General features: G+C 39.5%; 2 protein-coding genes across 11 annotated transcripts in view; one reads left to right on the forward strand and one right to left on the reverse strand.

The window, feature by feature from the left end:
- The window catches only part of chb (chromosome bows), a 238,667-nt gene extending 236,637 nt beyond the window's left edge, over positions 1-2,030 (reverse strand). For all 10 annotated transcript variants that reach the window (XM_071656220.1, XM_071656217.1, XM_071656214.1 and 7 more), the window contains exon 1: positions 1,878-2,030. The gene's annotated coding sequence lies outside the window, so the exon portion shown is untranslated. The remainder of the gene's footprint in view (positions 1-1,877) is intronic.
- Positions 2,031-5,308: 3,278 nt separating this feature from the next.
- LOC139745760 (H/ACA ribonucleoprotein complex subunit 2-like) lies at positions 5,309-8,019 on the forward strand. Its single transcript, XM_071656287.1, has 3 exons — positions 5,309-5,676; positions 6,556-6,628; positions 7,663-8,019. Exons 1-3 carry the CDS (start codon positions 5,313-5,315, stop codon positions 7,892-7,894), a joined length of 669 nt encoding a protein of 222 aa, XP_071512388.1. The 5' UTR covers positions 5,309-5,312; the 3' UTR covers positions 7,895-8,019.
- The last annotated feature ends 17,301 nt before the right edge of the window (positions 8,020-25,320 follow it).

The raw sequence follows: 25,320 nt of genomic DNA on the forward strand, positions 1-25,320 counted from the left end.
TAATTTCACTAATACCTATTCTATTACCAAAAAAATAAGCAATAATACTACAGCAACTGTTTTCAGCCTAAAGCTAACTACATTTTCATTAGTTGGTAACTTACTTGGGGATAGAGTGGGAAACATGCATAATATACACCTTTAATGATGATACACATAGGTAAATGAAGCATTTAACATCCTTTCCAGCTATGACTGGAGTGTTAGTGACATCTTAGGATAATTGATGGTATCCTAGATAAGCTAGAAACTTAAATGACAGCAAGAATCCTTCAATCATTAATCAATGATAAGAGCAGTGAACTGTGCATCATCATCTGACTACTACATCAGTCTAAAGGGTTAAGTAAAATAAATGGTACCTAAAGGGTTTCCCTAAAGAGTGAACATCATCATAAACTACATATGAAATATCATCAGGAGACTACACATACATCTTCACAAACAACGGAGAGGTGGAGCGAGGATGGCTACCTACAGAAGTGGCATTAGTAAAAAGATGGGTGAATGCAAATATCAAAAGGCCTAAGTGACGCCTAGCAAGTTTCTGAACACCAAACTCAGTACCACTTACCAATAACTTCCTAACATAGTACACGTTCACTAGAGGTTTGTTATTTCTCCTTAAGCAAGCTGAGGCCTAACATGATGCTCTTTCATTTCATGATATTTTTTTCACCTTAAAACTTCCCCTTTTGCAGAGACTGGAAAGTATCTATCCCATCACATCATTCAATTGAAGATCATGGAAATGACTAAGAAAAGTACATCAGAAAATCAATAAACAGCTGATGTAAACATAAACTCAATTAGCAGACTGAATCTTCTAGAGTATTGCAGATGTATCTCACCAATTCCATAAGAATCCTCTGAAACTTCAAGTGTACTCCACAATATTCGCTCTTATTCAGGGGTATTCAGAGTTTAGGGATACCACATCCTGATAATCAATTAATATCAAAATCTCCATCATCTTAATCATGAACTCTGTCATATCTAAAGGGTCTGTCACACACATCACATATGTTCTGAGTTTAATATTTCAGCAATCTACGTGAAATGACTATCCAAACTGCAGAGGAAATCAACACTGCTGCTTGAGAAATATCTGGACACAACATCCCAACTACAACTCTGTACTTTTACATTAATAACTTACTTTCTGTGCAACACTTTATCTGGTTTTATTGATTTATCTTTTAATAATTGTTCCAATCAGTAAAATTCTACAACCTCTAAATCTGTGGTCTAAAAGCAGGAATTCTATTATTCCAAGCAATGTAAGGTACTTCTGTTAGGCAGAGATGAGCTGGATTAAATTCCTTAGGTTATTTTTTAGTTAAAAAGGATAAAGAAATTACTTCAACCCAACCTACTATCCCTTCTCTTTCCACAGAAAATATCAAATACCCATTGGCAAACTTTTGACCACAAAGTAGTAAAACAACGAATCTGATAACTTACGTTTCTTCTAGATGTTCAAGACCAATCACATAGTGCAGAAGATTATGAAAATTATTACAATTCTTAACAACTAGGTTAAGGAGGCCAAAATACAGCAATAAACTTATTTCTGTCAAATGTACTTCAACGCCCATCCCCACTTTCACTCAGACAAGAAACTTTAACAACCTTACTTGGGATTCTCCGGCCGTATCACATGGCGTTAGTCCTCATAAAACAACAGAGCGTACCGACTTATCCATTTAATTCACCTTCAGGATACTTAAACACCCGTAAGACCTACATTATAACACGAAGTTTCAAAATCATTTTCTCCCATCGTCTGCCCAACCCTCGTTGACTCATCAACATCAATAATTTCTACGTATACCATTTGCTTACAAGAAATCTTCTCACTCACAGTAAAACCTTACCTAAAAAAACGTTTTCTATAACAATCTCATCGTGTTCCACTCTGAAATCATGTCTATATCAACACTTTTGCAAGCATTTGTTCAATTCCATAAACGGTCTCCGCCATAACAAAAATAAACTGAATCCGATTTGCTAGAGCAACACCTGCCCGTTTCCCCCCCGCCCATAGATGGCGCGCCTGAAACAGAATACAATCGTTAACTTTCTTGAACCCAAGTATCATATATTAACTAAAACCTTATAAACTTTACTTGATATCATAATCTGATAAAAAAGTTAATGTATATTAATAAAATATTTATGTTTTCTAAACTGTAGTGCTGATATAAGAAAATTTAAAGCTTCTAATTAGAACGATCCTTCCTATTTGACACAGGAAAGGTTCCAATTGCACTAATATTTTGTTGGTAGAGGATCCACTCACGGTACCACATTTACTTACCATATATTTTCGTACCAAACTCTGACGTCAGGATCTGCAAGATGCATCTGCAGCCGTCTAGGATAAACTTTAATCATTTATCTGGCAGTGGAAACTGTCATTTGAAGAGCAGTTTCATAAAAAAGCCATTCAAGAAACAATTTGATATTAAGTAAACTAAAAATCAGTGACCCAAATTCTCCATAATACATAAACAAGAAATTTACATTTCCCGCCCACACAGAAATTCACAATGCCTCAGGAAGATAATTGACCTCAACCTCCAAAGTAAACTTAGTAGAACAATGAACTAAAACCCATAATACTTAGAAAAAAGAAAAGAAAATATATTTTCGGCGTTTTTATGCATAGAGTACAGCAGTATAATATAATAAAACCTTTATCTTAATATTAGAGGTTGATTTTAGTTCACACCAAGAATCCGGATTCCAAGTCGTATTTTGGAAGGATCGCATGAACAGAACAAAGGCGTCTGCAGTATGCTGTCATTATCAATGTTACTGACAGAAATATGAATTTATACATCAGAAGTATGATGTGTTTATCTAAAACTTAGAAAAGCGCGAGCTTCAAACAAAATCTCACTCAAAAGAGCACTATTTCTTCTATCTTTTACTACCAATGTATATGATACTAGCCTCTGTAACTTCTTTTCAGATTATGTCGTCTTTTCATAATATCATACATCACAGTGCCCTATTCAATGGTAAGGCGCTTCTTGTGTCCCATAATCAGGTCTATAACATGCCACTTGAAACTTGAGTCTATCTTTGATGTCATTTGTTTCTTATTTTTTCCAGCGCCTTTGCCCATTCTTCATAGTTTTACAAATTGTTCTCCTTAATATATGAGCTTCATATTCCTTGAATATTTTCACTCCTGCTTCTATTATGTACAATTCTTACTCATCTACTTCTTGAGTGGGGATCTCCAATGTCCTTCACAGTGTCTCCTATACTGATATTGGAGGCAATTAGTAGGAACAACAGAAATATTGAAAAATGTTTATTGAAGGAATTTGAGTTTAGAATATAAGACCGTACGGGTGAAGCACTCAGTGATCCATAGAAAAAATGGCTGTAATCATTACACTGAAATGTGGCCTTTAAGGCAAGGTTCTGATACCCTTGGATCTTTCCTTGAGGTGTCTTCAGTATAATGTGAATCTGTTATGTCGCCTCATTTGAATGAGGGAAATGCAATATAATAAGACAAATCAAATGATCATATTCATGTAAAATGATAGGAAACTAGTCTTCGTGTGAGTTACAGGTTGATTTAAACGGGCGGAGTCTCTCCTATATTATCTGTAACACAGGCCACAAGTTCCGGTGTGAGGGGAGAGCTAGAGGTGTCTCCCACCGCCATCTGGCCAGGGAAAAAATGACTACTTTAAGAGATGAAGCTTAACTTCCATTGACCCGCATTACGGGATGCATCATAACATTGATAACGAGTTACCAGTCTTTCTGGGTAAGATCTATCTTACTATTTTTTGCTTACAAATAAACGAGTTGAGAAGAGTAAATGTTACGATGCAAAGTCAAACGTTTGTAATTAACTTCATTCAGTACTGTGAACCCTGCCACGCCTCAGGACGCTTCACCCGACTTCGCGTTGGCAAGCCTGAATTGTGTTGTACTGAACGAATTACATTAAACTTTAAGGAGCGGAAGGGTACGTAACATGCCAGCCTTTGGTATATTTATCAGAGTATTTAGTCGATTTCATAATGTTGATAGCTTTCGTTTGGGTAAAGGAAGCGTTATATTTCATTCTCATCCATCTACATGATTTGTCTTTACATAGTAAATAACATACATTTGTTCCTTGCTTTCGGAATGTGTGATTTGATTACGATTCTATTTGCATATGGTAAAATTGTTTGACATAATATGACAAACTTCATCCAAACGATAGCATGTGAAACTTACCTGTTGGCTCACACAAACGGTGTTACACTATTCTTACTTGATATAATAATATTATATTATAATAACCATTATAATATGAGCATAATGAACATGAAACTATATTGGAAACTAGAGGCAAAAGCACGAAGCATATCACTGTCTTGGAATATCACTTCTTCATGTAAATTTGAGATCATACCACAAAGTTATTAAACAAAGACACGTGCCAGGATTATACCTAGCGACTCTAACAACAGACAACCTCCACATTTATGTATAGACTATCATGCTTGCAAGCCAGCCAGCCAAAGGGAAGTCTTTTGTGGAACTTTAAACTACAATTTTTGGGGACAGGACGGAGCACAGGAAACCGCCATTACTGAGGCCGAGGAGTAGGTAGCAGCAACAGCACATCAGTTTGGGGTGGACACTCACGATATAGATGGCCACAGGGAGGCCAGGCAGGGCAGGGGAGGAGGCTTCTCCCAAGGCCAGCTTGTCACCATAACCACCACACACAATGTTTCCCTCACAACACCTCCATTACAACTACATGTAAATGATGGGATTGATACTTAAGTGGTAACCAGTATTACCCTAATGTCTACTGTCGGTATAATTCAAAGTTTTAAGAACATTAGTACTAGCGCAATGTTTCAGTCTACATGTGATTATCTTCTTGTTCTATTCACCATTTTCAGAACACTCGCCATTGATGTTCATGTACATAAAGTACAAATGGAATATTCTATGTTTCTCTGATGGTGTTCATACAGCATGTTTTATTTCACTCAGGGCATGACTATATATGATTCTCATAACTTCCTATTTGCCAAGACTTGTTCATTCTTTTAACCACAACGTTAAACATAACTAAGTTATCAGGAGTTATTACAGAATTTTGTTGCTTTTGGTAAATACATAATAAGAGTTCACAACAAAATGAAGGAATCGATAATCTCTTGCTTTTTTAATCGCAACATGATATCAGGGATATTCCTAGTGATTCAGGTGGTATCATTAAACTACACATTAATTAACAAGACCAAAGTAATACCATGGAATCACGGAAAAATAAGATGATTTACTTACGGAAAACGAATTCCATGGCGGTGTGTGCGTTGACCGTTACGTTCGCTACCGGGAATGATCGCCGAGAATGTTCGCTGGGTGTTGTAAGTCATGACCGTCGAGAATGTTCGCTGGGTATTGTAGCCACAACCACCACCAGCAGCGGCGACGGCGTCAGGAGCAGCAGCGTCAATATTGACAAGATGGGAAAGAGCAAGAAAGCTAAGGAGGAAAACCCGGACGAAAGCCAAGTCATGGAGGTTGAGACGGAAGAAGTCAGCTATGAAGAAAAGCTCAACTACGCCAGCGTCATTGCTCAACCCATGGCGCCCAAGAAACTAGCTGGGAGGATATACAGGTTGATAAAGAAAGGTGAGGCTTGATGCACGTGTGGTCATGCATGGTGGTTACTGTACAGATACGGCGGCCTTCACTTATAATGTGGAAGACAAACGTGGTAAATTGTAAATGTAGTTACAATCCGCAGTCCTACTATCTCTAAATGAGGGAGGATTGTATTCCGCAATAGTAGAGTAGTTTAGAGAATATATAAAATTATTATAGTCTTTATAAACGGAATGATTTATTTAAGCAATAGAGTGAACCAAGTGTGAAGTCTCTGGAAATAGTGCTGGATAATCTCTGGGCTAATGAACCCATAAGAAAATTGATCGGATTAATGAAATATCCATCACAATATCCACCTTAAGTCGTAATGGTTATTGTAAGATTGATGAAATAGACTTGTAATACTGTACGAGAGCCTGGAGACCAATGAAATTTTTGATTACATTAATCACAAAAGCTGTAATATGTTGTATATTAGGCATGACTTCTTGTCATCCCAACATTGGTCTGTTTCAGTCTTTTCACAGACTCTTCTATCATCAGCACTACTCGGTTCCCCATATGAAAAATATAATGGTAATGATAAACATGGAATATGAGCTTCCACATTAATAAACCTCTTTATGTATGTTTGTTTCACATCACCGAGTATGTTGATTCATTAAAATTAAATCGTATTTACATCTCATATGCCTATTAAATATATTTCATATGGTCAAAAATATTTTCTCTGGTTTAATTGAACCATATTTAGTTGTAACAAATTAATGTTTATAAGGACAATTTAGCTGCCTTCATTGTATCAGTAAGTCTCCCAGTACAGGCATACATATTACCTGCAAAATCAACTTCATCTGTAATAAAGTGTTGCCTCCTATTTACCTATATTTTTTTTCTTTCCAGCTTCCCAGCATAGGACATATCTTAGAAATGGTCTAAAAGTTGTGCAAAACAGAATCCGGAAAGGTGAAAGAGGGTAAGAAGTTTGATTTCATCCACTTTTTACATAATTCTTAAAGCATTTTGTTAAAGAAGCTGCTTTTGTTAATGTAGAAAAGTAAGAAGTACAAGCCCTTTTCTGATTTCATGACCCATGAAAATATTTGTAATATACAGTTCTCCTTTTCCTCTGCCAATAATCAGTGATTGACAAAATTGTTCCTAGACAATTATTAAATGAACTTGGTGACCCAAATGAATGAAACAAATTTAATCAAAACTTCTTTATGATATAATGGAACATAAAGATGTGGGGAGAGTTGACTTGCTGTCCTAGCCAGTAACTATAAAATTAGGGAGCATCTCCAAAACAAAGCACTTTAATACAGTGGAATTCCTTGCTTGCAAATATGGAATGTAGCTTCAAAGCACACCTTAACATGCCAACATTGCTGTTTCAGTATTTCACAGATCTTTTCATCACATACGGTACTCAGTCCCATATATCAAAATAATACCTACTTTGCTTCATTAATAATAAAGTAAAATGGTTATTTGCCTGAGTGGAAACTGTACTTAGCCTTGCAGATTTTTATGTGGACACAAAATAGTATAAACTCTCCTAGGAAGTAATATGTTTGGTTATGGATCTCCTCCCTCTGATGTTTGTGCATACCTTGGTGTTTACGCTGGAAGTTTGTATGCACGTGATCTGCCCTATATCATTTGCATTACAGGTAGATAGATAAACTGTTTGATGTGTTTATAATCAAAACACTTATCTCAGTATTCAGCAAGGTGAGCATACAGTCTCTCCTTCACACTTCAATTCATTTTGTTTATCTATAACCTTAGGTTTTCCATGCCAACACCTCTTTCACATCTTACTCCTTCAGTCTCTTTCACCTTAGTCATATCCTTTAGCTCCATTCTTTTCTAATTCACCTTACTCATCGTCATATTTTTAAAAAATATTAAAAGAAAGGGAGAATTGGCTTTAATGCAAGGTAAATGATGCTGAAGCCCACAAATGGAAAATTGGAGTGAATAACATCAAGAAATCTTTTACAGAATTGTGGTATTTGCTGGAGATATCTCACCTGTTGAAGTGATGGCTCACCTTCCTGCTGTTTGTGAAGAAAAAGAATTGCCATATATTTATACACCTTCTAAAGAAGATCTAGGATCTGCAATGGGGGTCAAGAGAGGTTTCCTTATTGTCTTGATTCGTGAAAATGATGAATATAAGGATTTATATGACAAGGTACTTGATGAGATCAATAAGGTGCCAAAGGTGTTTTAGCAATTTTAATGTATGGAATATATTAGAATTCATTTGCATGTTTGTTTAGTACAGTTAACATTTATCAGTCATGTGTTTTCAAGAAACTTGTATAAGCAAAAAATAAACTGTTTTACTCAATAGAATCTGAAGAAATCCTCTCCCTGATATGACATGGCTATCCCCTGCTACTTAGAAGGCGGCAGACATCACGTAACCTCCACCCACCCACCCTCCATAATTATTTCTTGATTGGGCTTTTTCTTTATCCAGTCCTGCAAAATTCTCATCTCACCAATTACCTCTTTGTTGACCATTACCTTCTTTCTCGCCTTATCATCGTCTGTTAAAGGCTGTCTCCCAACTTCACTCTCAAATTTCTAACTTCTAATTTCTAACCATTGTTTCACCTCCAAAGATGATTTTTATGCTTCCTCTTGTGCAAAAGAATCCTAGTCCTTGCCTCAAAAATCTTTAAATCTCCCAACTTGAATGCCATCTGGCACAGAACAGCTCCTCCAGCTTTATATAACTCTTTGAGTATTTGACTTCCCGCCACGAGGAGTAGCTTTCTTCAAGTCCATATGCTAAAATCCTTTCTATAGAGAATTTAATGTAAACCACAAAGAATTGTCACCCTTGAGATCTCCAAGTCTTTTGACAGAATGTGATACAAGTTTCTGCTTTTCCTTCCCACTTCCTTTGGTTATTATTCTTGCCATGGCTGATCTTTCTTCATCCTCTGTACATACTTCAGCTTTTTTTTGTCACTCCAATTCTCTTACTGAACATACTTCCTCTTTACTTCAGACCTTTGTAGAATGGGGAAGCAATCACTTGGTTGAAATCATCTGGGCAAAGATGCAATTTCTTCCTCTCTCTCAAGATCTCACATTTCAGACTTTTCAGTTCTATAACACTACACTTCAGCCCTGCATTAAAATAAACTTGGGCATAATCATAGCCCAATGCCCTGTGGAAATACCACAAGATGAACATTTCAAAATTATTTATCATATTTATCTTGCTTTGTCGCTGTCTCCCGCGTTAGCAAGGTAGCGCAAGGAAACAGACGAAAGAACGGCCCAACCCACCCGCATACATATGTATATACATACACGTCCACACACACAAATATACTTACCTATACATCTCAACATATATATACACACACAGACATATACATATATACACATGTACATAATTCATACTGTCTGCCTTTATTCATTCCCATTGCCACCTCGCCACACATGAAATAACAACCCACCTCCCCCCACATGTGCATGAGGTAGCGCTTGGAAAAGACAACAAAGGCCACATTTGTTCACACTCGGTCTCTAGCTGTCATGTATAATGCACTGAAACCACAGCTCCCTTTCCAAATCCAGGCCCCACAGAACTTTCCATGGTTTACCCCAGACGCTTCACACGCCCTGGTTCAATCCATTGACAGCACGTCGACCCCGGTATACCACATCGTTCCAATTCACTCTATTCCTTGCATGCCTTTCGCCCTCCAGCATGTTCAGGCCCTGATTGCTCAAAATCTTTTTCACTCCATCTTCCCAAAAGCTTGGGATACAGTAAGTACTATAACAATTTTTTGTGTGAGTAGTCTTAGGTATTTTGGAGCTAACATGAGTTTGGCCAATGACATGGAAGGAGAAAAAGGGAGAGAGCAATATAGGTAGAAGTCATTGGGTCCCTTAATAGACCAATGAAGAGTGGAGGTTTTAAGTATGGAAGTTAAGAAAGTATTAAAGGACAGCATAGTCCTCCCTGCCCTGACCTATGCTGCAAAAAATGGACAAAGGATGAGATACAGAGGTCAAGAACCAGGGCTGTAGAAATGAGTTAGCTGAGAGGAGCATGAGGTATAGCTAGATGGAGTGAAGAAAGTAATGAGAGGGTGTATGAGAGATTGGTATGGCAGGGAATGGATTGTGAAGTGGTAGAGTGGGTGAAATAATATACTCTGAGGTGGTTTGGGAATGTTGAATGATGCAAGAAGTGGGGTATAACTAGACTGGATGATAGTACAATAAAAGGGGTTGGTGTGAGAGGAAGACCACCTGTGACATGGAGAAATAGGGTGGAAAAGTAGTGGACAGTGAGAAATAGGGTAAGAGTGAGTGGAATTGTGTATGTGAGGAAGGTATGAAAGGACAGGAATAAGTGGACTCCTTTGCCATGGACATCCCTTAATGGAAGTTCTAAATGGGAGCTGGTATCAGAGATTTCTTTTTTCTTTCTTTCAAACTATTTGCCATTTCCCGCATCAGCAAGGTAGTGTTAAGAACAGAGGACTGGGCCTTAGAGGGAATATCCTCACCTGGCCCCCTTCTCTGCTCCTTCTTTTGGAAAATTTAAAAAAAAAAAAAAAAAAAAAAAAGCCCCCCGCTCCCTTCCCTTTTAGTCGCCTTCTACGACACGCAGGGAATACGTGGGAAGTACTCTTTCTCCCCTATCCCCAGGGATATAGATATATAAAGAGATATAGATATATAAAGCAATTATCCCAATTCTTCGGGGGTTTCATTTTTCCTAGTATGGACGTTGTTACTTTCACATCTTTCTTAGCCAGACCCTCTATAAGCTCTTCAACCATCCATTCCTGTCCACAGTAAAGTGGTGAAAGCTGTGTGGTAACTAATGATGCCACACTCAGGGTTAGACTGTCAGCTTAGTTTCCATGTTAACAAAAATTCCCTTAATATTCAACTGGAGCAGTAATGAGGTAAATTTTTAGTTACTGAATGCTGAATCTATTTTTTTTTTTTTTTTTTGTATATATGGTTCATAACAAGGTGTCTGAGGACTGGCAGATTATTTGTACAGTGCCACCGTATAAAATAAAGAGGAAAACAGTGAATTTTGAAATTACAGAGGAATAAGTTTATTGAGCATTCCTGTAAGTTGTATGGGAATGAGAGTGTTGACTGAAAGGGATGCAAGATGCTCAGAGCATTGGATTTTGGAGATCAGTGTGGTTTCAAGAGTGGTAAAGGATGTGTGGATTAGGTATCTGCTATGAATATGGGTGAGTAAAACTCAAAAAGAAACTGGATTTGTCTGGCATTTTTGGGACGGGAGGAAAAGTAGATAGGGTTGAGAGAGATGCTTTGTGGAAGGTGTTATGAGTGTATCGTGTGGGAGGAAAGGTACTAGAAGCAGTGAAGTTTTTTTATCAAGAGAGTAAGGTGTGTGTGCAAGTAGGAAGTGAGGAGGGTAAGTGGTTCACGGAGAAGGTGGGTCTCTGGCAGGGGTATATGGTGACACCATGACTGTTTAATCTGTTTATAGATGAAGAGGTGAATACAAGGGTCTTGGAGAGAGGGTCAGGTCTGCTGTCTGTTGGGAGAGGGGGTGGAGAGGTAAGCCAGTTGCTTTTTGCTGATGACATGGCTATAGTGACAGCTTCGACTGAGAAACTGCAGAAGCTGGTCAATGAGTTTTGGGGTGTGTGTGGAAGGAGAAAGTTGAGTGTTGATGTAAATAAAAGTAAGAATATTAAAAGCAGTGGAGAGAGACAGGTTCATTGGAATGTAAGTTTGAACCTGGAGAAAAGAGTGTTTTATTAGCCACCAGGAAGAGGACATAGCAGTGAATGTTCTGGAACAGTGGGAGCTAAAGTAAGTTTGAGGTGGCTAAGATCCTTGGTGCATTAAGGTGTGTGTGGAAAGAGAGTGTAAAGATAGGTTTATTGATGGTAAAGTAATCCTGATGGTGTTGTATGGATGTAAGGTGTGGTCCCTTGATGAGAAAAAAAAAGTTAAGAAATGATTAGGAGAGGTGTAATAATAAGAGTAAGTTTGAAAGAACGAAGAAGGTGCACTGAAATGGTTGGAACTTTTGGAGAAGATCTGTGAGGAGAGGCTGAGAAAGGATTCAGAAGTGAAGGGATCAAGGAGAAAGGGGAAACCAAAGAGGTGGAAAGATGGTATGAAAGATGCTTTTCATGGTCAAGGCCTGAAAATGTAGGAGATTGCAAGCCATGCATGGGTTAAAGTGAACTGTAGTGATATGCTATACATGGGGTTAATATTCTTGCTGTAAATGGGTTGAACCAGGGCATCACAACTGGTCTTGGGGGAAGGCACAAAAAGATTCTGTGGTTCAAGGGGCTTGGCTGTAGATAGGAGGGCTCTGGTTTTGGTGCATTATACATAAATGGAGAGTGAGTGTAAGCAAATGAGGCTATTCTCTGTCTTTTCTTTGCATTCCCTCTACATGGGAAGCATGAACAAGTAGGAAAAAAATGTTCAAACTTCACACTCATTCTCTGATTCCCGCATTTGTGAGGTAGCACTATGGACAGACAAAGAAGCAGACATACACATGAACACATTCATACTTGCTTGCCTTCATTCCTGGTGCTACCCCACCCCATAGGAAACAGTGTAGCTAACCTTTGCTTCAGTGAGGTAGCACCAGGAAACCAGACAAAAATGGCCACATTTGTTCACTCTCAGTCTCAAGCTGCACTGAAACCACAGCTCCCTATCCACATCAGGGCCCACAGACCTTTCCATGTTTTACTCCAGATGTTTCACGTGCTCTGGTTCAGTCCAATGGCAGCACATTGACCTCGGTATAACACATTGTTCCAATTCACTCTATTCCTTACACGCCTCTTATCCTCCTGTATGTTCAGGCCTCAGTTGCTCAAAATCTTTTCCGCTCCACCTCCAATTTGGTCTCCCACTTCTTGTTCTCTCCACCTCTGACATATATCCTTTCTGTCAATCTTTCCTCTCCAAGGGCCCTAACCATATCAACACACCCATTCATTTCATCACGCCCATTTTTGCTCTTTGAGATAACGTTCTCTTCGTCCACACATTCTTTATTGCTCCCATAACTTTCGCCCCCTCTCCCACCCTGTGACTTACATCCACTTCCATGGTTCCATTCGCTGGTAAGTCCACTCCCAGATATCTAAAACACTTCATACATACATATATACACACACAACCTTTCTCCAAAAACCCTGCATTAACAGCTGTGGTGACATCACACAACCCTGCCATAGATCCATCTTCACCTGGAACCACTCACCCTCCTTTCCACCAACTGACATACACACACCTTAGTCTCTTGGTAAAAGCTCCTCACTTCTTCCAGTAGTGTTCTTACCACATCATTTATTCAAACACCTTCCACAAAGTGTCTGTATCAACCCTGCTTTTACTGGCCTAAGATAAGAACTATCAGAAATTTTCCCAAAATAGTGCTAACTTGGGTGATAAACACCTTAGTGAGGTAGCATCAGCAAGTCAAATGAGCCTTAAAGGAAAAATTCACATTTGTTAATTCATACAGGGATCAATGCCAAACAAACAAGGCTAATACAAGGCTAATAAAGTTTTAATAACAATTATATCTTATTAATTTATAATATCTTATCTCATAATAAACTCCTACAACACATACATGAATGTTACTTCCACTCAACACATCCATCATCCACTTTTGTATAACAATTTAGATGTATAAATTTATCAATTAAGGCATTAAAACTACTGCCATAACTATATAAGACTGTTGCATATTTATGGAAAATCATGTTGATATAAAAAGATACAAATATGGCCATACTGAAATGCTTTTACAACAAAATGTTATATTCTGGGAATCCATCTATCAGTTCAACAAAATAGCATTATTAAGTTTATACATCAAAGCCATGGAAACATAAAACCAAAATGAAGAAACTTATCCATTAATCTCTGAGGATACATTTTTGTAGCTGGTACTGGGCTATAAGTATGAACAGAAAAATAATAAAAATAAGAAAGTTGATAAGAAACAGGAGTTGTGGGAGTATGTGATAGAATGTAAGAAAGTAAATTCTCGATTAATATGGGTAAAATTGAAAGTTGATGGAGAGAGGTGGGTGATTATTGGTGCATATGCACCTGGGCATGAGAAGAAAGATCATGAGAGGCAAGTGTTTTGGGAGCAGCTAAATGAGTGTGTTAGCGGTTTTGATGCACGAGACCGGGTTATAGTGATGGGTGATTTGAATGCAAAGGTGAGTAATGTGGCAGTTGAGGGAATAATTGGTATGCATGGGGTGTTCAGTGTTGTAAATGGAAATGGTGAAGAGCTTGTAGATTTATGTGCTGAAAAAGGACTGATGATTGGGAATACCTGGTTTAAAAAGCGAGATATTCATAAGTATACTTATGTAAGTAGGAGAGATGGCCAGAGAGCGTTATTGGATTACGTGTTAATTGACAGGCGTGCGAAAGAGAGACTTTTGGATGTTAATGTGCTGAGAGGTGCAACTGGAGGGATGTCTGATCATTATCTTGTGGAGGCTAAGGTGAAGATTAGTATGGGTTTTCAGAAAAGAGGAGTGAATGTTGGGGTGAAGAAGGTGGTGAGAGTAAGTGAGCTTGGGAAGGAGACCTGTGTGGGGAAGTACCAGGAGAGACTGTGTACAGAATGGAAAAAGGTGAGAACAATGGAAGTAAGGGGAGTGGGGGAGGAATGGGATGTATTTAGGGAATCAGTGATGGATTGCGCAAAAGATGCTTGTGGCATGAGAAGAGTGGGAGGTGGGCTGTTTAGAAAGGGTAGTGAGTGGTGGGATGAAGAAGTAAGAGTATTAGTGAAAGAGAAGAGAGAGGCATTTGGACGATTTTTGCAGGGAAAAAATGCAATTGAGTGGGAGAAGTATAAAAGAAAGAGACAGGAGGTCAAGAGAAAGGTGCAAGAGGTGAAAAAAAGGGCAAATGAGAGTTGGGGTGAGAGACTATCAGTAAATTTTAGGGAAAATAAAAAGATGTTCTGGAAGGAGGTAAATAGGGTGCGTAAGACAAGGGAGCAAATGGGAACTTCAGTGAAGGGCGTAAATGGGGAGGTGATAACAAGTAGCGGTGATGTGAGAAGGAGATGGAATGAGTATTTTGAAGGTTTGTTGAATGTGTCTGATGACAGAGTGGCAGATATAGGGTGTTTTGGTCGAGGTGGTGTGCAAAGTGAGAGGGTTAGGGAAAATGATTTGGTAAACAGAGAAGAGGTAGTAAAAGCTTTGCGGAAGATGAAAGCCGGCAAGGCAGCAGGTTTGGATGGTATTGCAGTGGAATTTATTAAGAAAGGGGGTGACTGTATTGTTGACTGGTTGGTAAGGTTATTTAATGTATGTATGACTCATGGTGAGGTGCCTGAGGATTGGCGGAATGCGTGCATAGTGCCATTGTACAAAGGCAAAGGGGATAAGAGTGAGTGCTCAAATTACAGAGGTATAAGTTTGTTGAGTATTCCTGGTAAATTATATGGGAGGGTATTGATTGAGAGGGTGAAGGCATGTACAGAGCATCAGATTGGGGAAGAGCAGTGCGGTTTCAGAAGTGGTAGAGGATGTGTGGATCAGGTGTTTGCTTTGAAGAATGTATGTGAGAAATACTTAGAAAAGCAAATGGATTTGTATGTAGCATTTATGGATCTGGAGAAGGCATATGATAGAGTTGATAGAGATGCTCTGTGGAAGGTATTAAGAATATATGGTGTGGGAGGCAAGTTGTTAGAAGCAGTGAAAAGTTTTTATCGAGGATGTAAGGCATGTGTACGTGTAGGAAGAGAGGAAAGTGATTGGTTCTCAGTGAATGTAGGTTTGCGGCAGGGGTGTGTGATGTCTCCATGGTTGTTTAATTTGTTTATGGATGGGGTTGTAAGGGAGGTAAATGCAAGAGTCCTGGAAAGAGGGGCAAGTATGAAGTCTGTTGGGGATGAGAGAGCTTGGGAAGTGAGTCAGTTGTTGTTCGCTGATGATACAGCGCTGGTGGCTGATTCATGTGAGAAACTGCAGAAGCTGGTGACTGAGTTTGGTAAAGTGTGTGGAAGAAGAAAGTTGAGAGTAAATGTGAATAAGAGCAAGGTTATTAGGTACAGTAGGGGTGAGGGTCAAGTCAATTGGGAGGTGAGTTTGAATGGAGAAAAACTGGAGGAAGTGAAGTGTTTTAGATATCTGGGAGTGGATCTGTCAGCGGATGGAACCATGGAAGCGGAAGTGGATCATAGGGTGGGGGAGGGGGCGAAAATTCTGGGAGCCTTGAAAAATGTGTGGAAGTCGAGAACACTATCTCGGAAAGCAAAAATGGGTATGTTTGAGGGAATAGTGGTTCCAACAATGTTGTATGGTTGCGAGGCGTGGGCTATGGATAGAGATGTGCGCAGGAGGATGGATGTGCTGGAAATGAGATGTTTGAGGACAATGTGTGGTGTGAGGTGGTTTGATCGAGTAAGTAACGTAAGGGTAAGAGAGATGTGTGGAAATAAAAAGAGCGTGGTTGAGAGAGCAGAAGAGGGTGTTTTGAAATGGTTTGGGCACATGGAGAGAATGAGTGAGGAGAGATTGACCAAGAGGATATATGTGTCGGAGGTGGAGGGAACAAGGAGAAGAGGGAGACCAAATTGGAGGTGGAAAGATGGAGTGAAAAAGATTTTGTGTGATCGGGGCCTGAACATGCAGGAGGGTGAAAGGAGGGCAAGAAATAGAGTGAATTGGAGTCATGTGGTATACAGGGGTTGACGTGCTGTCAGTGGATTGAAGCAAGGCATGTGAAGCGTCTGGGGTAAACCATGGAAAGCTGTGTAGGTATGTATATTTGCGTGTGTGGACGTGTGTATGTACATGTGTATGGGGGGGGGGGGGTTGGGCCATTTCTTTCGTCTGTTTCCTTGCGCTACCTCGCAAACGCGGGAGACGGCGACAAAGTATAAAAAAAAAAAAAAAAAAAAAAAAAAAGAAAGTTGAGGAATGAACGTTAAATGTCCAAGTTAAAAACAAGCTCTGAGGATCTGAAACAGTATAAAGTTGAGATGATGTGGAGGCAATTTAAGAATACATTATTTGAGGCTGCCTTGGAGATTTGGTGCACTTTACATAGAAGGTGTGAAAAGAGGTACATTTAGGGTGGACTGACAAAATATGCTCACTGAGAAAAAGAAAACTCTGAAGAAACTGCATCTGCCACAAAAGTGATTCATTAAATGGAGAGTTATGAGTGTAGAATACAGCCTTAACACCCTCGCACACTGCCTTACTAATAACATGATCCCTTCCCGCACACAGGGTTAACTGTGACCTGACAAAAAAGAACCATGCTATATTATAATTTTTTTCCCTTGGAAAATTTTTTCACATGAAACAATCTACATTTAATGTGAAACTAACTGCTTTCACATAAAACAAGGAAAAAAGTGATAAAAGGAAAAAAATTATGTGAAACTGTGCCTTTTAATTTTCGTAAACACAGAATCGTTTTCACTGGCAAAAAATGAGCAAGCACAATGAATGTGGTACAACAAAAAAAGGGTATTTTTTCATTTACATTGGTGAAATCAGATATTGGATGTGAGTCATACTAGAGCTAATAAACAGAAAAAAATGGAATATCCACAATTTTTTTCCAAGATTTTCTGCTCTCTTTTTAGTTTTTGTCATTATGTTTTTCATTTTCTTTTATTATTCCATTGGTTAGTATTAGTTTCTAGGTGTTATGGTGGTCTTAGAATTTTGCCAACAAGTATAGTTTGGCTGAAAACAATTTAAAAAAAAAATCCATTTAGTGTACTGATATACAACATACTGGAAGTATACTACAATGTAACCTTTGAAATATACAAATATAATAAAACTATATTTTATAACATTCTTACCTTTTAGTGCTATATTAGATGCTTGAGAGAAATGCATGAGGTGTAGCAGGGTGGGCAGTGGTGTTGTTGCTGGGAGATGATTTTACCAGTTGCAACTACTGTACACCACTTGACCCTCGCTAGGGAGGAGAGGCAGCAGGGGAAAGTCATGTGGCATTGTGCTGCTTGTCTGCCCTGCAATAACCCTACAACTCTGGACAGAGCAACAAGAAGCCCATAAAACACACATACTTCTCGTTGCTGACGTCATATAAAAGGCTGTCAATTTCATACCTAGAGTTTGATTCACTCCGTCTTCAGGTATCATCAAGTTTGTCATTACCTGGAGAAATGACAGTTGCTGGCTATATGCACACATGTAGCAGGGCATTGTAATGGTTTGATATTTTGAAACACTTTTACATAGGGACGAGGGTTTTTTATACACAATTTGGGGTATTTATTGAGACCAAGCAAAGGTTAACGCATAAATGAGAGTTACAACACTGACATTGTGAAAATATCATAAAATACACCAATAAACACATACACAATTTTACAGGCAAATATTTCTGGACAATGGAGGGCAGGAGTGTGAGAGGACTAGATAGAACTTTTAAAGGGCTAGTGTACAACACCTGGCTTGGCTGCTGGGAGGTAAATGGAGTTATGATGTGTGCTAAGAAGGGTTGTCATATACCTTAATCAAGAAGGATTACTATGAGAGAGCAGCCTTCAAGATATTACATGAAAAAGTTTCATGCATCAGTCGAAATAACTAGATTTTCAATTATTTTTTCTTTTGAGTGATGCGACAGTCACGTCGAACGAGATTAGAAACTGACGTCTTTTTGTGTCATGGTGCACGAGGGTGTTAACAGAAGCCATAAAAAGGATGATAAATGTAAGTAAAAGAAAAGAGAATGAGGATCTTTGGAGAAAAAATGAATGAAAATCTAATAAAAAATAGTATTCTGGAAGGAGGTAAACAAAAACAGGCATAATATGAGGAAGAAAACAGTGTGGGAAGTTTTTGACTTTAAATAGTGGGCATGGAAGACTTGCAATTGCTGCTAAGAGCTTTTATTATGGAAATAGTGCATGTGTAAGAATAATCTGTGGTGTGACTATGTGGTTTTAAATAAATGTGGAAGTGAGTCGCAGTAGTGTGATGTTACCAAAGTTTATCTTATTTCTAAATGGATAGGTATTATATGAGATGGCAGGAAGATGTAGTGAAAGTAGCGTAATACTAAACCATGGAGGAACAGAATGGAAGATAAGACATGTTGTGTTATTAGCTCAATCAGCTGAAGAGCTGTAAAGAATGGTGGATGTCTCAAGGAGGTCCAGAAAGGAAAGCAGTATTATTTTATAAACAAAAAAAAGTTTTTTCATTAAAATTGGAAAAAAAACATAAAAAACTTCCTTGCCATATATATATATATATATATATATATATGGTTTACCCCAGACGCTTCACATGCCTTGATTCAATCCACTGACAGCACGTCAACCCCGGTATACCACATCGCTCCAATTCACTCTATTCCTTGCCCTCCTTTCACCCTCTTGCATGTTCAGGCCCCGATCACACAAAATCTTTTTCACTCCATCTTTCCACCTCCAATTTGGTCTCCCACTTCTCCTCGTTCCCTCCACCTCCGACACATATATCCTCTTGGTCAATCTTTCCTCACTCATTCTCTCCATGTGCCCAAACCATTTCAAAACACCCTCTTCTGCTCTCTCAACCACGCTCTTTTTATTTCCACACATCTCTCTTACCCTTACGTTACTTACTCGATCAAACCACCTCACACCACACATTGTCCTCAAACATCTCATTTCCAGCACATCCATCCTCCTGCGCACAACTCTATCCATAGCCCACGCCTCGCAACCATACAACATTGTTGGAACCACTATTCCTTCAAACATACCCATTTTTGCTTTCCGAGATAATGTTCTCGACTTCCACACATTCTTCAAGGCTCCCAGGATTTTCGCCCCCTCCCCCACCCTATGATCCACTTCCACTTCCATCCGCTGCCAGATCCACTCCCAGATATCTAAAACACTTTACTTCCTCCAGTTTTTCTCCATTCAAACTTACCTCCCAATTGACTTGACCCTCAACCCTACTGTACCTAATTACCTTGCTCTTATTCACATTTACTCTTAACTTTCTTATATATATATATATATATATATATATATATATATATATATATATATATATATATATATATATCCCTGGGGATAGGGGAGAAAGAATACTTCCCACGTATTCCCTGCGTGTCGTAGAAGGCAACTAAAAGGGAAGGGAGCGGGGGGGCTGGAAATCCTCCCCTCTCGTTTTTTTTTTTTTTTTTTTTCCCAAAAGAAGGAACAGAGAAGAGGTCCAGGTGAGGATATGCCCTCAAAGGCCCAGTACTCTGTTCTTAACGCTACCTCGCTATCGCGGGAAATAGCGAATAGTATGAAAAAAAAAAAAAAAATATATATATATATATAATATATATATATATATATATATATATATATATATATATATATGTATTTAGGGAATCAGTGATGGATTGCGCAAAAGATGCTTGTGGCATGAGAAGAGTGGGAGGTGGGCTGTTTAGAAAGGGTAGTGAGTGGTGGGATGAAGAAGTAAGAGTATTAGTGAAAGAGAAGAGAGAGGCATTTGGACGATTTTTGCAGGGAAAAAATGCAATTGAGTGGGAGAAGTATAAAAGAAAGAGACAGGAGGTCAAGAGAAAGGTGCAAGAGGTGAAAAAAAGGGCAAATGAGAGTTGGGGTGAGAGACTATCAGTAAATTTTAGGGAGAATAAAAAGATGTTCTGGAAGGAGGTAAATAGGGTGCGTAAGACAAGGGAGCAAATGGGAACTTCAGTGAAGGGCGTAAATGGGGAGGTGATAACAAGTAGCGGTGATGTGTGAAGGAGATGGAATGAGTATTTTGAAGGTTTGTTGAATGTGTCTGATGACAGAGTGGCAGATATAGGGTGTTTTGGTCGAGGTGGTGTGCAAAGTGAGAGGGTTAGGGAAAATGATTTGATAAACAGAGAAGAGGTAGTAAAAGCTTTGCGGAAGATGAAAGCCGGCAAGGCAGCAGGTTTGGATGGTATTGCAGTGGAATTTATTAAGAAAGGGGGTGACTGTATTGTTGACTGGTTGGTAAGGTTATTTAATGTATGTATGACTCATGGTGAGGTGCCTGAGGATTGGCGGAATGCGTGCATAGTGCCATTGTACAAAGGCAAAGGGGATAAGAGTGAGTGCTCAAATTACAGAGGTATAAGTTTGTTGAGTATTCCTGGTAAATTATATGGGAGGGTATTGATTGAGAGGGTGAAGGCATGTACAGAGCATCAGATTGGGGAAGAGCAGTGCGGTTTCAGAAGTGGTAGAGGATGTGTGGATCAGGTGTTTGCTTTGAAGAATGTATGTGAGAAATACTTAGAAAAGCAAATGGATTTGTATGTAGCATTTATGGATCTGGAGAAGGCATATGATAGAGTTGATAGAGATGCTCTGTGGAAGGTATTAAGAATATATGGTGTGGGAGGCAAGTTGTTAGAAGCAGTGAAAAGTTTTTATCGAGGATGTAAGGCATGTGTACGTGTAGGAAGAGAGGAAAGTGATTGGTTCTCAGTGAATGTAGGTTTGCGGCAGGGGTGTGTGATGTCTCCATGGTTGTTTAATTTGTTTATGGATGGGGTTGTAAAGGAGGTGAATGCAAGAGTCCTGGAAAGAGGGGCAAGTATGAAGTCTGTTGGGGATGAGAGAGCTTGGGAAGTGAGTCAATTGTTGTTCGCTGATGATACAGCGCTGGTGGCTGATTCATGTGAGAAACTGCAGAAGCTGGTGACTGAGTTTGGTAAAGTGTGTGGAAGAAGAAAGTTGAGAGTAAATGTGAATAAGAGCAAGGTTATTAGGTACAGTAGGGGTGAGGGTCAAGTCAATTGGGAGGTGAGTTTGAATGGAGAAAAACTGGAGGAAGTGAAGTGTTTTAGATATCTGGGAGTGGATCTGTCAGCGGATGGAACCATGGAAGCGGAAGTGGATCATAGGGTGGGGGAGGGGGCGAAAATTTTGGGAGCCTTGAAAAATGTGTGGAAGTCGAGAACATTATCTCGGAAAGCAAAAATGGGTATGTTTGAGGGAATAGTGGTTCCAACAATGCTGTATGGTTGCGAGGCGTGGGCTATGGATAGAGATGTGCGCAGGAGGATGGATGTGCTGGAAATGAGATGTTTGAGGACAATGTGTGGTGTGAGGTGGTTTGATCGAGTAAGTAACGTAAGGGTAAGAGAGATGTGTGGAAATAAAAAGAGCGTGGTCGAGAGAGCAGAAGAGGGTGTTTTGAAATGGTTTGGGCACATGGAGAGAATGAGTGAGGAGAGATTGACCAAGAGGATATATGTGTCGGAGGTGGAGGGAACGAGGAGAAGAGGGAGACCAAATTGGAGGTGGAAAGATGGAGTGAAAAAGATTTTGTGTGATCGGGGCCTGAACATGCAGGAGGGTGAAAGGAGGGCAAGAAATAGAGTGAATTGGAGTCATGTGGTATACAGGGGTTGACGTGCTGTCAGTGGATTGAAGCAAGGCATGTGAAGCGTCTGGGGTAAACCATGGAAAGCTGTGTAGGTATGTATATTTGCGTGTCTGGACGTGTGTATGTACATGTGTATGGGGGGGGGGGTTGGGCCATTTCTTTCGTCTGTTTCCTTGCGCTACCTCGCAAACGCGGGAGACAGCGACAAAGTATAAAAAAAAAAAAAAAAAAAAAAAAAAAAAATATATATATATATATATATATATATATATATATATATATATATATATATATATATATATATTTTTTTTTTTCATACTATTTGCCATTTCCCGCATTAGCGAGGTAGCGTTAAGAACAGAGAACTGGGCCTTTGAGGGAATATCCTCACCTGACCCCCTTCTCTGTTCCCTCTTTTGGAAAATTAAAAAAAACAAGGAAGGGGATGATTTCCAGCCACCCGCTCCCTCCCCTTTTAGTCACCTTCTACGACATGCAGGGAATACGTGGGAAGTATTCTTTCTCCTCTTATATATATATATATATATATATATATATATATTTTTATTTTTTTTTTCTTTTTTTTTTTTTTGCTTTGGTGCTGTCTCCCGCGTTTGCTAGGGAGCGCAAGGAAACAGACGAAAGAAATGGCCCAACCCACCCCCATACACATGTATATACATACACGTCCACACACACAAATATACATACTGACACAGCTTTCCATGGTTTACCCCAGACTCTTCACATGCCCTGATTCAATCCACTGACAGCATGTCAACCCCGGTATACCACATCGATCCAATTCACTCTATTCCTTGCCCTCCTTTCACCCTCCTGCATGTTCAGGCCTCGATCACACAAAATATTTTTCACTCCATCTTTCCACCTCCAATTTGGTCTCCCACTTCTCCTCGTTCCCTCCACCTCCGACACATATATCCTCTTGGTCAATCTTTCCTCACTCATTCTCTCCATGTGCCCAAACCATTTCAAAACACCCTCTTCTGCTCTCTCAACCATGCTCTTTTTATTTCCACACATCTCTCTTACCCTTACGTTACTTACTCGATCAAACCACCTCACACCACACATTGTCCTCAAACATCTCATTTCCAGCACATCCATCCTCCTGCGCACAACTCTATCCATAGCCCACGCCTCGCAACCATACAACATTGTTGGAACCACTATTCCTTCAAACATACCCATTTTTGCTTTCTGAGATAATGTTCTCGACTTCCACACATTCTTCAAGGCTCCCAGGATTTTCGCCCCCTCCCCCACCCTATGATCCACTTCCGCATCCATGGTTCCAGCCGCTGCCATATCCACTCCCAGATATCTAAAACACTTTACTTCCTCCAGTTTTTCTCCATTCAAACTTACCTCCCAACTGACTTGACCCTCAACCCTACTGTACCTAATTACCTTGCTCTTATTCACATTTACTCTTAACTTTCTTCTTTCACACACTTTACCAAACTCAGTCACCAGCTTCTGCAGTTTCTCACATGAATCAGCCACCAGTGCTGTATCATCAGCGAACAACAACTGACTCACTTCCCAAGCTCTCTCATCCCCAACAGACTTCATACTTGCCCCTCTTTCCAGGACTCTTGCATTTACCTCCCTAACAACCCCATCCATAAACAAATTAAACAACCATATATATATATATATATATATATATATATATATATATATATATATATATATATATATATATATAAATACATACACACACACACATATATATACATATGAAAAATGTAAGAAATATATATATATTATATATATATATATATATATATATATATATATATATTTATTTATTTTGCTTTGTCGCTGTCTCCTGCGTTTGCGAGGTAGCGCAAGGAAACAGACGAAAGAAATGGCCCAACCCACCCCCATACACAATGTATACACATACACGTCCACACACGCACATATACATACCTATACATCTCAATGTACACATATATATACATACACAGACACATACATATATACCCATGCGCACAATTCACACTGTCTGCCCCCATTCACTCCCATTGCCACCTCGCCACACATGAAATACCTTCCCCCTCCCCCCTCATGTGTGCGAGGTAGCACTAGGAAAAGACAACAAAGACCCCATTCGTTCACACTCAGTCTCTAGCTGCCACGCAATAATGCCCGAAACCACAGCTCCCTTTCCACATCCAGGCCCCACACAACTTTCCATGGTTTACCCCAGACGCTTCACATGCCCTGATTCAATCCACTAACAGCACGTCAACCCCGGTATACCACATCGATCCAATTCACTCTATTCCTTGCCCTCCTTTCACCCTCCTGCATGTTCAGGCCCCGATCACTCAAAATCTTTTTCACTCATCTTTCCACCTCCAGTTTGGTCTCCCACTTCTCTTCGTTCCCTCCACCTCCGACACATATATCCTCTTGGTCAATCTTTCCTCACTCATTCTCTCCATGTGCCCAAACCATTTCAAAACACCCTCTTCTGCTCTCTCAACCACGCTCTTTTTATTTCCACACATCTCTCTTACCCTTACATTACTTACTCGATCAAATCACCTCACACCACACATTGTCCTCAAACATCTCATTTCCAGCACATCCACCCTCCTGCGCACAACTCTATCCATAGCCCACGCCTCGCAACCATACAACATTGTATTTTTGCTTTCCAATATAATGTTCTCGACTTCCACACATTCTTCAAGGCTCCCAGGATTTGTGTGTGAAAGTGTGTGAAAGAAGAAAGTTAAGAGTAAATGTGAATAAGAGCAAGGTTATTAGGTACAGTAGGGTTGAGGGTCAAGTCAATTGGGAGGTAAGTTTGAATGGAGAAAAACTGGAGGAAGTAAAGTGTTTTAGATATCTGGGAGTGGATCTGGCAGTGGATGGAACCATGGAAGTGGAAGTGGATCATAGGGTGGGGGAGGGGGCGAAAATCCTGGGAGCCTTGAAGAATGTGTGGAAGTTGAGAACATTATCTCGGAAAGCAAAAATGGGTATGTTTGAAGGAATAGTGGTTCCAACAATGTTGTATGGTTGCGAGGCGTGGGCTATGGATAGAGTTGTGCGCAGGAGGATGGATGTGCTGGAAATGAGATGTTTGAGGACAATGTGTGGTGTGAGGTGGTTTGATCGAGTAAGTAACGTAAGGGTAAGAGAGATGTGTGGAAATAAAAAGAGCGTGGTTGAGAGAGCAGAAGAGGGT

This window comes from Panulirus ornatus, chromosome 62 (genome assembly GCF_036320965.1).
Source record: "Panulirus ornatus isolate Po-2019 chromosome 62, ASM3632096v1, whole genome shotgun sequence".
In the NCBI taxonomy this organism is placed as follows: Eukaryota; Metazoa; Arthropoda; class Malacostraca; order Decapoda; family Palinuridae; genus Panulirus; species Panulirus ornatus.

Excerpts from the sequence above, each read along its gene's own strand:
- LOC139745760 (XM_071656287.1), top strand. The coding sequence starts at position 5,313 with ATGATTTACTTACGGAAAACGAATTCCATGGCGGTGTGTGCGTTGACC. Across the intron at positions 5,677-6,555 it reads ATACAGGTTGATAAAGAAAG|CTTCCCAGCATAGGACATAT; the intron begins GTGAGGCTTGAT and ends TTTTCTTTCCAG. Across the intron at positions 6,629-7,662 it reads ATCCGGAAAGGTGAAAGAGG|AATTGTGGTATTTGCTGGAG; the intron begins GTAAGAAGTTTG and ends AATCTTTTACAG.